Source organism: Alternaria conjuncta, assembly GCF_024043145.1.
Source record: "Alternaria conjuncta strain BMP 0040 chromosome Unknown scaffold_5, whole genome shotgun sequence".
NCBI classification, from domain to species: Eukaryota; Fungi; Ascomycota; class Dothideomycetes; order Pleosporales; family Pleosporaceae; genus Alternaria; species Alternaria conjuncta.
Genome location: NW_026250094.1, coordinates 508,687 through 521,845, shown reverse-complemented (window position 1 = coordinate 521,845; position 13,159 = coordinate 508,687). Strand labels below are relative to the sequence as shown.

Here is a 13,159-nt window from a genome sequence, read left to right as displayed (position 1 = left end):
TGTTTTGAGGTTCTGGAACTCACTGTTTGACAGGTACTTGTACTTGTGCTAGTTGCAGTACTTGATACGCTGGACGATGTAGTTGATACCATCGTAGTAGTCTCATCACGACATCCCCACCACCCAGGCGTCTTACATGTCTCCGTCCGCGTCCTCGATGATGTGGTACTTGTTGGTGTTGTAGAAGTACTCGTTGTCGTGGTTTTCGTCCCGTTCTCGAACTTCCATAGGTAACAATCGACACAACCAACATCCTCTTCTTGGCATTTTGCTGCCTCGTCGTACTTCATGTACACGTTGTCAATGGCGTATCTAAGGCTGTGTGTCTGTGTGTTCTGCCTCCAACCCCAGTCTTTGACCACGTCGTATGCACACTTCTTTCCGGTATGGCAAAGGGTCTCAAAGGCGTATCCGCCAATAGAGCAGAAACTCGTCGCACCGTTGCAAGTTCCCATGTACACGGGGTCAGCGGTGTGCCCGAAATGGAAGCCACCTGTATTCTTCCTGAGTGGAGCAACGTCACCAGCAGCTGGTAGTCCTAAGCGCTTAGCTGCTAAGGCTTGTGGGTATGCTTCAAACGTCACCGCGGGGATACCGTGCTGCAGGCCGATCAGAGAAGCGAGGACGCCTCCTAGACTGTGCCCTGTCGTCATGATGTGTGCATCCGGATAGATTTTGACAACCTCCTGATACAGCTCGACAGTTGCGGCATAGTACCTGTTCGGCTTCCGTAACTCGTTCTTGACGCATTGCTCGTCGCAGCTGTAGGTGCCAGTCTGGCAGTCGCATACCTTGCGCCAAAGATATGTGCCGCCCTGGCCGCAACAGCAAGAGCCGTACAGGTTGTCGTTCTCTTTGTCGTGCACGGACGTTCCGTCGCCTTCGAACATGGCTACCGTCGTTCCCTTTACCGCCAGAATGATGGTGGAGTTAGTGTCGTCGCTGAACACATGGCCTCGGATGCCACTGTCATCCCAGCCAAAAGGGACCGACGAGTTGTAATGCCCATCGACGTCCATCCATCCTGCGTCGTCAGGGCCGATTTTGTAAGCATCTTCGGACATGTTTGCGAAACTGATAACGGTGTTCTTGTCCGTGACATCCGGACCCGGGATATCCTCGGCGATCCACATGGGCGACATGGGGATCTGTGCATCGTAGCCACGTAACGCGGGCCTTTCTATCTTGACTGGTGCCGACTTGATAGTGAAGGGCCCGATGCGGGAGTCGATACCAGCAACGGCAAACCGCTCTGGAGTCACATCGAATCTTCGTGCTCGTGGCCCAGGTTGTCCAGCGCCGTGATCCAAAAGGTGGCGCAGAGTGAAGCCGCTTGGTCTTGATGATGTCTTAGTTGTGGTTTCCGCTAAGGCGGTCGGCTCACGGGGGTTGCCATAGCTAGTGTAAGTCCAGAAGATGCAGGCAAGCAACGCGACCTGCGCGAAGACGCCAAAGGCGAAGAGAATGGTAAAGGGCCTGCTCCGATGATTAAGAGTCGATGAGTTTGATGGCATGATTTGTGGACATTGCAGAAGAGACAACAGCAGACAGGGCGAGAGAGACGGGACTGTTATGATAAGCGCGGCGATGGCTGAGTCGCCGCTGCGCACGGGCGTAGATGGCTCGTGATGGGAACGCTATGCCCGATTCCGTTAGCAGCTTATGCTACGTCACGCGTGCTTCATCCACGCGCACATCTCATCCGATGTGGATTACTTCACGACTCGCAAACAACGTGAAAGTCATCGAGCAACAACGCGAGACTCTTTGAGCACCTGATATACTGATAGGCTATGGTTGCATATCAACAATATAGTTTGAGCGGAACGCGTCCCGCCGCTATTGCACCGGCAGCCGGCCAGGGACGATCAATGCACTGCAGCACATCAGCACGGTGCAACTGCCGGTTTCTGTTTTCCCAACTCCATCATGTCGACTTTGACGTGGGCCAACACGCTGGGCTCTGTCAAGAGACCGTGTGAGGCGTGACAACACGTCGTATCGCGGCGCGGGCGTTGAGCTCCACAACTCCGGACCGTTGAGTCCTGGTCTTCCTGTTGAAATATCGTCAATGTGTTGAAGCTTCCTTTTCCATATCATCTCAGTAATCATCGATCATGGCTTTTCCCAAGCCGCTTCTTTATCCCTTGCAAGGTCGCCGGCACAGCGTTGGACAAACTGATTGCCGCACAGACTGCGCCACAGGTTACGGGAATGACATGGCTGGTCTTACAGCCATCCAGATACCCTCTCAATACCTGATCAAGCTCATGACCTGAGAACAGCCCGCGGATCTGCGTCGCGCCAGCATCCATTATCTCCTTCGCGTCCAGTTCGGGCAGGTTGCGGGCGAGGCTTGAAAGCAGTCCGTTCGTGAATGCCGCTTCACTCGATGCGACGGAGAATACAGTACCAGTATTTTCCATGAAGAGCGACATCGATGTTACAGCGGCTAGGTCATCTGCAGAAACGAGAGCCTGATTGGCAATCATCGGGATCTGAAGAGCGAGGCCGACTCCCGTGGCTGTCAAAAGCTCGAAGCCGACCCAGTCTCTAGTTGGTGTGCTGGCATCCAAGGAGTGTATCTTTATGTTCCCAGCTACGGCCAAGATTGCGCCGACAAAGAAGAAGGGCTTATAGTGGCGCCAGAAGGTGAGGGTTCCGTTAGATATCATAGTGAAGAGTGAGACGCCCATGACGAGTGGAATAAGTCGGACTCCACTCTGCGAAGCCGTGTTGTTGTTGACAGATTGGAACTGGATTGGCAGTGTATACATGAGCGGAAAGAAGGCGCCCGCAATGAAGGATGCATATAGCAGATTGGCGAAGACCAGTTTGTTCTTGAACACGCGAGCTTGTACCATCGCGCAGCTCCCCATGTAGCGTTCGTTGATCGCGAAGCAGATGAAAAGGCCCACGAAACCGATAAAGCTGCCAATGATACGAGCACTAGTCGGAGGCATGATGCCGATCCAGTGCGTGGCTAGGATGAAGCAAGAGAAGCATCCGGATAGCAAGATGGCGCCGTTAAGGTCCAAATTCAGGAGCTTCTCGCGGAGAGGTACATCCTTGGGCTTGCCAGGGTCATGGAAACAGAGGAACATCGTGAGCGCAGCAGCGAAACCAATCGGTAGGCTGATCCTGTGTAGTGTCAGCACACCGACCTTGACCTGATAATGCCTGCGTGGTTTCCATCCACGCGCAAAACATTTGGTGGAGAGTGTGTTGTAGACGGTAAAGCAGCCAAAACACAGATCGGGGTTCACGTACCAAAAGCAATATCGCCATCCAGGGCCGTCTGTCAGAACGCCACCCAACAATGGTCCCACGACGCTTGCAGATCCAAAAGTCACGCCAAACACGCCCATATAGGCGGCCCTGTATTGTGGTCCAGCTGTCATTGCGACGATGATGAACGCACCCGTCATCACTCCGCCACCGCCCATGCCAGACACGATCCTCCCGAAGATCAAAACCTCGCTTGTTGGTGCAGTTGCGCATATTACATTACCGATCTCAAACACTGCAATTGCAGACATGAAGGTGGCTTTGAGGCTGAAGTACTGGTAGGCTTTGCCCCACGCAGATTGAAATGCGGTGTTGGTAATTGCGTAGGACGAGCCATACCAGGCCAAGCTGCTGATGCTACGGAATTGCGTGGTGATGCTCGGGATTGCGGTAGCGATGATTGTTGAATCCAAAGCAGCGAGAAAGATGGAGAGAGCGAGGCCGACAGTTATCAAAGCCAAGCGGATACCACGCGGGTATTGAACGGGTGGTGTAGCATCCTCTGGTGGGGTGTCAACCTTGGACGCTCCAAGGTTGGTGAGCTCTACAGGTTCGTCGCTCATGATGTCGTGCCTTGAGGCGATTTCGTCGAAAAATATGAGGTTAGAGATGGACATTCGAGATTGCTGGCCGTGTCGGTCATGTAGGGCGTAGTGTCAGCGCTAGGAGTCGGAATAGGTCAAGTGTCGGGATAAAAGCTTCCTCGGCAGGTGCTTACACCGAGCCTTGACACACAAACTCCTTCCTTCGCTCTTTGGAGCTCAGCAGGCTTAGCGGAACTAACAATCGACATGAAGCTTTGGAGCTGTTAGGGAGGGATTCGCTGCGAGTCTGAACTGGCAGGCGATGCAAATATGGGCTTGGATTGAAGTACGAATAGAACGTGTGCGTCGGGGACGACCAGAATTCTATCATAACCGCGTTTGATGTCACAGACGATGCTGTGTAATACTGTACCTAGGTACCGCTACTACTGCGTCTATTCTAGCCCGTCGGTACCTAGGCAAGACCGTGTGCTGCGATAGCTATACCTCCTGTTGCAGTCTACAAAAGCATTAGAAAATGTTGAGTATATCTTTGAAGGTAGAAGTATACATCGTAATAGGAGCTAGCTACTTCTTAATATATAATGATGTGTATGCAGCAAACACGACACAGATTCTAGCCACCCTTGCAGCCCGGGCAAAGAGATATGCACACAGCCTATTGATACGAGTCTTCTTCGCTGGATTACTGGCACTTTGTTCTCATCTTTCTGCTCGTGCACGATGCGAAATCCCGCTACTGATGTCCGTGAGGCGTGGATGACCTCGGGCATTATCGCGATACGTTGCGTCGTCTGTGGGCCCGTATCTGGCCACTGATGCAAGCAGTCGGTGCCTGGCATGGATGCCTAGCTACTATAGACGGCGAAGAGCTATCGCGACCTAGGGTTTCATCAATTATCTTTGGTGGGGTTGGTGGGTGTTGATGGCCCCGGGGGACTGGTGAGGTTTGGTGGGGATGTTTGGGCTGTCGCTTCCCTGGCTGTCGGCCCGCAGCGCGTCATCGTTGCCAGCAGCCAGGCGCGTGTCGCGTCGAGCTTTCACACCTTCACACCTTGACGCCGCTTCTGCCCTCGAATCCTCAGCGTGCGCGCCAAATTCACGACAAACATAAAGGCTATAACGCCAAGAATAGCGACAATGCATGCGAGTGGAGCCAGGATGGAAAAGAGGGAGAAGACGTACGACGCCATGCCGAACGAGTAGTCGTTTGCGAGAGGCTCTGTCGCAAGCCCAACCTGCATCGCGGAGAGCACGATGGTAGTGTATGCGAATAGCGTGATGAGACTGTTAACGTTGTCACGCATAAAGGCTCCATACGTGCTGCAGCCGCTTAGGTACCCGCGCAACTCGCCCATGGCCAAGCGATATATCCAGTTCAGTCGCCCGAGTCGCAATTCGCCGTAGTTGAAGCGTTGGTTGACGCGTGGGCGGTCTTCCAGCAAGCTTACAGACGATGCAGCCGACGCATCGATGGTATGCGTCTGTACCGAGGTGCAGACGACCTCGCCAACGAGCGCCAGCCACCCAGACCAAGTGACTTCTTTAGGAATGAGGCCGTGGTTGATGGCTAGATTGTAGTCAACCTCCCTTTCGATGAGCGCGACGTACGACAGCATGAAGCCCAGTGCCGTCTCGTACAGGTGCCGACGTGGGCAAATCTCCGTGACCCAGAAGTTTGGGCAGAGAAGGAAGCGAGGCAGCGGTTTGAGGAGAATCGACGACGAAGACGCTGACGACCAAACAAGATGCAGATCCAACTGTTCTGTCACCACAATTTCCCGTTTCTTGACCACTTGGTAATGAAGAGGTCGCGGCGCGCTTGGAAGGCCCACAAGCCATAACCATTTGTGGACTTCGTTCAGTCGGCGGACATTGAGCTCGATATCCAAGAACGCGCCGATGTTGTTGCTGACGGGCTCGATTTTGTAATTTCTCCGGTATGTTGCTGGCAGCAACGGAACCTCTGGCCCTGAACTACCATCCGAGCTCTCAGTCTTCAGCAGAGCCGTGCGGAACGGCACTGGGCATTTCATCGTTTGCTACACGATATTAGCATGTTATCGGATGCTCACAGGGCTGCTACTGACCTCGCAGCAGTCAATCATTGTACGAAGAACACGGTTCTCGCCGGAGGGGAATGCGACAGCAAGAGAGGGCCGGAGCTCGTCGCCCAGCGTACTGGCGAGCCTCTACCCCGGTCCCGCGCCATCGCGAACAGCGCCAGACGATCGATACTCGGCAATCAATACAGTTGTGATCAAGCGGCTGTGCGCCATCTCATGCGTCTTACCCTTTTCGGTAATTTGGCCCCCAACATAAGCGGCCCCCAAAGTCTCCAAGGAAATCCACATGCAGGGGGTGAAAACGCGGCGCTCTCCAAACTTAGAGCGCATACCTCACAAGATGGTTTTAACATTACGCTGTAGCCTTTAGTTGCCAGTTTGCAGCGCGGGTTTGCTACAGCACCACGATTCGCGATGGCCTCGGCCACCAAGGTCCAGCATTCGAAGTTCGATGCACAGGTTAGTGTTCTGCTCACACTCGGTTTTCTACATGTTTACAAGCACAGTCTTTCAACCCCGGACTGAACGTTGTCTACCCTAGTGATGAGCAGACAACGTCAAAGTTCTCGGCCAAAATCGAGTAGGTGGCTGGAAGTCCAACGCGAGAATCAAAAGCTAATAACTTCGAGGATCATCGCCATTCCAGGCTTGGGAGCGGACCCCGAATATACATGGAAGAAGAGCAAAGTGCATTGGCTTCGCGATGCCAATATGCTCCCGAAGAAGATTCCACATGCCAAGATTAGCGTTTTCCAGTATCAGTCGCAGTGGTTCGGAAAAGGATCAGTCGACGAACGCATCGATAATGTCGCGAACAAACTACTACATAGCCTCGATAGGTCACGAGTGGTGAGTTAGTACGTACTCGTGATGACTACATGCTAACAACGTATTGGAGAACCAAACCAAAACGCCCATCATCTTCATCTCGCATTGTCTTGGGGGCATCATTCTCGAGAAGGCCCTGCTCATGTCAAGATCGCGCCAAACAGACTTTCCCAACGTGTATCCTTGGATCGCTGGATGCTTCTTCCTCGGTACACCTTTTCACGGCACGTCAAGCCAGTCCAAGGCAATGGTTCTGGCATCCATGGCTGAAGTCGCCGGCTGGGGTACGCCGTCTAGTCTACTCAAGGTCTTGGAAAAAGACTCGGAGATCTTGCGCAGTCTACTCTCCGAGTTCTCTTATATGGCGCGAGAAGCTCAGTTTCGGCTACTTTGCTTCTGGGAAGAGAACGATAGCGATTTGGTTAACTATCTCGTGAAAGGAATCACATGGCTCAAAAGCAAAGAGCGCATTGTTGAACAATCTTCGGCAACAATCGAATCATTCGACAGCATCTCTCTCATGTCGGATCATTTCCAACTCAACAAGTTCCCTGGGCCAAAGGATGGTAACTTCACTTCCGTCTCTGATGAGATCCGTGAGACAGCCAATAAGGCGGATAGCATCATCAAGACGCGTCAGAACATGCTTCGACAATCTCAAGTCGATGATCGCACCTACCACAGCATGATGGATGCGCTCGGCAAAGGATTCGCCGACGTAGAAGCCGCCGTAAAGGGCACCTACACAGGAGCGAAGGGCACGAAGTCATCATCAGTGTTGGAAATCGAAAACTTTCAGACCTGGAAGAACTTGAACGCAAGTCCCATCCTTTGGATCCATGGAAAGGCTGGTACGGGCCAAGGTGCGATCGCATCTTCTGCTCTTGAACTTCTCCGAAATGCACAAGCAAACAACTCTATGATCATATCGTTCTTTTGCGACCAGGGCGACACGATGCGACGATCGCTGAAAGGTCTGCTGCAAATGGCTGTCCGCCAGATGATCGACATGGACCAAGATCTTGCCCGACACCTGCTTTCAGATTCTCGGAGCAGCAAAGACGCTGGAAAGCAAAGCTTTGACACTGAAGAGATACTCAAGGTGCCTGCTTTATGGATAGCACTACATAAGATGGCGCGGGATCTGCCTAACACTAAGATCTACATCGTGGTGTATGGTGTGGAGCAGCTTGCGGAAGAATCGTTGGAACAATTCTTGCGGTACATGTCAGAGACGCTAGAGACCGAGGGTACGACAAACGATGAAGAAGAGTGTCAACCCGTTAGATGGCTGCTTCTCAATCGCAGCGGGCGCCCGAACATCGAGAAATGCTTGAGACCGCGATCGTTGGAGATCAATCTGAGCGACGCGGAGAACTCTGCGCAGATTAGTGACGACCTCAAAGCGCACATATCAAACAGCGTCGACGAGCTGGATCTTCCAAGGTCTTTGGCATATTTCGTGAAGCGCCACATCTACTCGCGCGCGGAAGACAACTGGATCTACGTTAGTCTAGTCGTACAAGAAGTCAAGAATGCGTGGGTCCCCGGATCTACACAGCACGCACAGATCCGAAGACTGTTGGAGTCATTTCCGTATGGTCTGACCGACATGTTTGAGCACGTGCGAAAGCGCGTCCTAAACCCACAAGCGGAGGGCCATGAATACACGAAAGAGATATTGCGTTGCAGAATCTCGGCGTATGTAGCGCCCACCATGCGCGAACTTGCGATCATGGCCGAGCTACCTCAGCAACATCGCAACGATGTGGACAAGCTGAAAGCATACATAGTTCGCTGTGGTGCATTCTTCACCTTGAGAGGTAACGACTGGGATCTGGATAACAGCACTGTCGAATGGATCGATATCTCCGCACAGGAACATCTCCGACAGTATGCAAAGAACGACTTATCTCTGGATCTCGACGATGTTCAGCATGGCATCATCGCGTTGCGTTCGTTGGAGTATATATACGACGCCGTCAAACATCAAGACACCGCAGAACACGAGCTAGAGGACGATAGTGAAGATCAAGAGGAAGAAAAAGAGGAAGAAGAGCCAGCGGAGGATCTTGAGGTCGAAGCAGAAGAGGCGACCGATACGACCGAAGCCGACAGCAAGTCAGTACACGATAGCGTCAGCCAACAAAGCGAACAGGACGATCATGACCAACAGGACGAAGACGATGAAGATGAAGAAGAAGACGAGGCTGATTCATCCTCGGTTGGAGAAGAAAATCAAGACGAAGGTCTGCTAGACGTTGATCTACGATATCCTGTTCGGTACTGGGTGGAACATGCGAAGCGAGCACCACCGGATGTGCTCGAAGAGATTGACTTCGACCACTCGTTCTGGCAAGAAGCCTCTGACGCTCGTCAAAAATGGTGGAAGACCATAGAAGAAGTTCACAACATGACAGATCAAAAAGACGTATCGCCACTCCATGTCGCTGTAATCCTCGAGTTCCCTGCTTTAGTCGACCACATCCTTAGCCACAGGGAGACGGCGGATGTCCACTTACAAGACTCACTGGGTTTCCAGCCTCTGTATTACGCATGCGATGGTGGCTGTGGAGAGATTGTCAATGCGCTACTGGGAGCAGGTGCTGACATTGACTTTTCGAGCAGCAGCGCCAATCCTACCGCGCTGCATGCTGCGTCAAGGAACGGCCACTACGATGTTGTCAGCACTTTACTCGACCGCGAGGCCGATGTAAACGCCTCGTCGTCGGACCATGGAACAGCGCTTTACGCGGCTGCGGGCAACCTCGAAAATCGCGTCGTGAAGCTTCTGCTCGACCGCAACGCCGATGTCAACGTCATTGGTGGCCCTGGCCGAAGAGCGCTGAATGTGGCCGCATTCTCAGGCAATACTGAAGCTGTTCGCCTATTGATCGAGAGAGGCGCTAGTATTGACCCCAACGAAGAGTACTTCTACGGGTCTGCACTTGGTGCCGCCGCCCGTCGTGGACATGCTGATGTTGTCCGTTACCTCTTGTCACAGTCGTGGAACCTGAGCCGACCGATGAAGACCTATGGAAGCTTCTTGAACGCAGCTGCTACCTACAACCATCTAGAAGTCTTCGAGATCTTGCTCGAGAAAGAGGAGCGCGTTCTCGTGCTCGAACAGGCATTGCAAGCTGCTGCGCAACGGGGCTACGATGCTATTGTCAACGCCGTTCTGGAAAAAGAATCCAAAGTACCGTCGTGCATCATCAGGTACCAGAGAGCGTTTTCTTTGGCCGCCTTCTACGGTAGAACGGAAGTGCTCAAGTTACTTCATCCAAAGGGAATCGATCAAACGCAACTAGACGAGGCCCTGTATCAGGCTACCGACAACGAGCACCTGGAGACCGTGGAGCTGCTTCTCGACTTTGGCGCCAACACAGATACGGAAGGGCCTACGTATGGCTTTGCGTTAGCCGCCAGTGCATACGACGGTACAGCAGACATCATGAAGGCTCTTCTTGATAAAGGCGCGGACGTCAACAAACGCGGTGGAGATTACGGCACATGCATCCAGGCCGCTGCATGGCATGGTGATGCCGACAACGTTCGACTGCTACTTGAGCGCGGAGCCAAGCTCAATACTGAACCAATTGGTTATTACGGCACCGAGCTGCAAGCTGCTGTTCATACTGGCGATGAAGACACCATTCGCCTTCTTATCGAAGAAGGAGCTGATGTGAACGCATTCGGAGGGCACTTCTCGTATGCCATTGTTGCTGCGGTGGAGCAAGGCGACAGCACTGCAACCAAGATTTTGTTTGAACATGGTGCTAATGTCAACGTACGCGGAGGGGAGGATAATTGGCCAGTGATTTCATTGGCAGCATCTACATTGCTCACTGAAAACCTGGAGCTCCTCTTGCAGAACGTCCACGACATCAATGCAGCCTGCGCTAGAGGTACAACAGCTTTGATCAACTGCGCCGACTCATGCGATGCAGATGGGCTGAGATTCCTTATCTCTCACAACGCCGACGTGCACATTTCAAGCGACAAGTACGGTACAGCACTCCACGCTGCAGCGTAAGTTCAAGCAGCCCTGGTCATCTTCAAAGAGACTAATTTCTACACAGGGCCGAAGGCGATGAGGAATGTTGCGAGGTATTGCTCCAAGCTGGCGCGGATGTCAACGCTGTTGGTGGGCCATATGGAACGCCGCTGCAAGCTGCTGCATGGGCCGAGGATATGGAAAGTGTCCAAGTCTTACTGAAAGCCGGTGCCGACATTAGCATCACGGAGCCCATATCCGGTGAGTATGGTTCGGCTCTACAGGCGGCTTGTGCTGCTGGCTCATTCGACATCGTCAAAGAGCTGTTACAGCATGGTGCGGCTGTCAACATCCGGCCAGCGAATGGAAAGTTTGGCGGTGCACTCTCTGCAGCCGCTGCCGGCGGCTTTGACAAAATCGTAAAGCTCCTCATCAGACATCACGCCGATGTAAACGCTAGTGGTGGCTTACACGGATTCCCCATCCTGGCTGCCGCTCAGTCTGGCGTCTTACCCGTCGTGCAACGCTTGCTCGACAACGGTGCCAATGCTTCAGCGCAAGGAGGTTTACTTGGCTCTACGGTATCTGCAGCAGCTTACGGCAACGACCTGGGCGTGTTACAGCTACTGATAGAACATGAGGCCGATATACACGCAAAGGGAGGGAAGTATGGCGACGCCCTACAAACGGCAGCGATGAAAGCCGATATGGCTATCATTGAGGAAATTCTCGACCGAGCTATCGAACTTGTTAATCATCATGATGGCAAGTATCACACTGCTCTTGTGGCTGCCTCATACTTCAATCGTATGGAAGTGGTTGTCAAGCTACTTGATGCTGGAGCAGACTTTCGGGTTCAGGGCGGAATGTACCGAAGTGCTATCTCCGCGGCTGCCATCCGAGGCAACAAGACTGTTCTGGACAAGTTTCTCGCGATGAAACCTCCGGATAATCTCTTGGATGAAGCGTTCGTTGAAGCTTGCGCTCATCGTCAATCAGCCTGTGTGGACGCTTTACTCAAAGCGGGCGCCAACGTCTACGCACGACATCCGAATCGAGGGTCTGCAACCGAAGCACTTGACACATCAGAAGAAGAGGATGAAAATTCCGATCTGGATGATGACGATGATGAGGACGAGGAAGAAGATTCCGATGATGAAGAGGAGGAAGAGACTGATGACGACAAATGGGAAGGTGACGACGTCTCCGTGGCTGGACAGACGGACGCAGGCAGTGTCACCGATGTGGAACTTGAAGAAGATTTGTCGGAAGAGGCCAAGATACGAAAACTGTTGAGAGAGGCACAGGATCGCTGCAAACGCAACCCAACAGTGAAGCGGTTCAGGACCGTAAAGCACCAAGAGATTCCGTCAAGCCTTAGTGCTGGGATAAACCGCCGTCGTCCGGTACCACCATTGCCCTTGCAAGCAGTGCGCGAATCCAGTTTACACAGCGATGAAAAGGAAGTTGCACCACCACATGGCCAGCACTCCCAGGAGCCCTGGAGTCTGCCTTTTCACCTCAGACCGGGAAGGGCAGAGGCTGTAACGGTTACACATGCTCAGCCGGCTCCAGAGGTCCCAGTATCTTCGTACGCTGGCCATTCATCCCCTATACCTGCTCAGGGCAAACTTCAATCTCCACCATTATCGTCCGAAGGTATGCGATCGTCCATTGACGACCGACAACGACAAGACTCGGCCTCTTCGCTCCCATCACAGAGACACAGCTCGATTGGATCCACAGCTAGCGTCCCGCAGCCTGACAGCACGACGTTGAGAAAGGGTAGTGCAGACCACGGACTCAAGAGGAACAGCAAGGCTGTCAATCGCAAGTCAGTCGCAAACCTGGAAGCAGTCAATCGGTACCACCAGCAGCGGCAGTCAAGCTACTCGAAGCCCACACCACCGCTAGACCGATCAATATCAGAACACGACTACGCTGCGCGGGGTCAGCATATCGCGTCTCCACCACAGTATGGATCACCTCCAATTACACCACAGGGCAATAACCATAGTGCTATAAATCAATCATACCCACCGCCACTTCCACATCGGCAATCACAGCAGTTCAATCAGGCACAACCTTGGTTGTATCCAGGTCCATCGCAGGCACCGCAGCCCCCTCACCAACAGTACTTGCCGTATACATCGCCACCGCTGCCTCCAACGCAGCAACCGTACATGCCTTATTCGCATACAAGTGCAGCTTCATCTCCGGCTTCGAGGCCGAGCAGTCAGTTTATGAATACAGGTAGCCAGTATGCACCCTGGGATACGCCGAACTCGAGTACAACTACGTTCAGCAATGCGCAGGGTCAGGGCGAGGCGCAGGGAAGGAGGTGGGCTAGTGGTGGGTATGAAGGGCAGGGGTATGGATGAAAAGGCCTCTTGTACTTGTAACATATCGTGTAAAAATGCGCTCAAATGCAGTCC

General features: G+C 53.0%; 4 protein-coding genes across 4 annotated transcripts; 1 reads left to right on the top strand and 3 right to left on the bottom strand.

Annotated features, from left to right (window-relative positions):
• Positions 1 to 132: 132 nt before the first annotated feature.
• On the bottom strand, positions 133 to 1,514 carry J4E85_003851 (uncharacterized protein; the record flags this gene model as incomplete). Its single annotated transcript, XM_051468116.1, is given in 2 exon segments — positions 133 to 221; positions 236 to 1,514. The coding sequence occupies 2 exon segments, from the start codon at positions 1,512 to 1,514 to the stop codon at positions 133 to 135; spliced, it is 1,368 nt and encodes a 455-aa protein (XP_051327708.1).
• A 601-nt stretch (positions 1,515 to 2,115) lies between these two features.
• J4E85_003850 (uncharacterized protein) lies at positions 2,116 to 3,851 on the bottom strand (the record flags this gene model as incomplete). Its single annotated transcript, XM_051468115.1, has 2 exons — positions 2,116 to 2,178; positions 2,259 to 3,851. 2 exons carry the CDS (start codon positions 3,849 to 3,851, stop codon positions 2,116 to 2,118), a joined length of 1,656 nt encoding a protein of 551 aa, XP_051327707.1.
• Positions 3,852 to 4,873: 1,022 nt separating this feature from the next.
• Positions 4,874 to 5,869, bottom strand: J4E85_003849 (uncharacterized protein; the record flags this gene model as incomplete). Its single annotated transcript, XM_051468114.1, has 1 exon — positions 4,874 to 5,869. The coding sequence occupies one exon, from the start codon at positions 5,867 to 5,869 to the stop codon at positions 4,874 to 4,876; it is 996 nt and encodes a 331-aa protein (XP_051327706.1).
• Positions 5,870 to 6,313: 444 nt separating this feature from the next.
• Positions 6,314 to 12,735, top strand: J4E85_003848 (uncharacterized protein; the record flags this gene model as incomplete). Its single annotated transcript, XM_051468113.1, has 6 exons — positions 6,314 to 6,358; positions 6,406 to 6,479; positions 6,529 to 6,748; positions 6,798 to 10,759; positions 10,810 to 12,674; positions 12,728 to 12,735. The coding sequence occupies 6 exons, from the start codon at positions 6,314 to 6,316 to the stop codon at positions 12,733 to 12,735; spliced, it is 6,174 nt and encodes a 2,057-aa protein (XP_051327705.1).
• Positions 12,736 to 13,159: the final 424 nt, after the last annotated feature.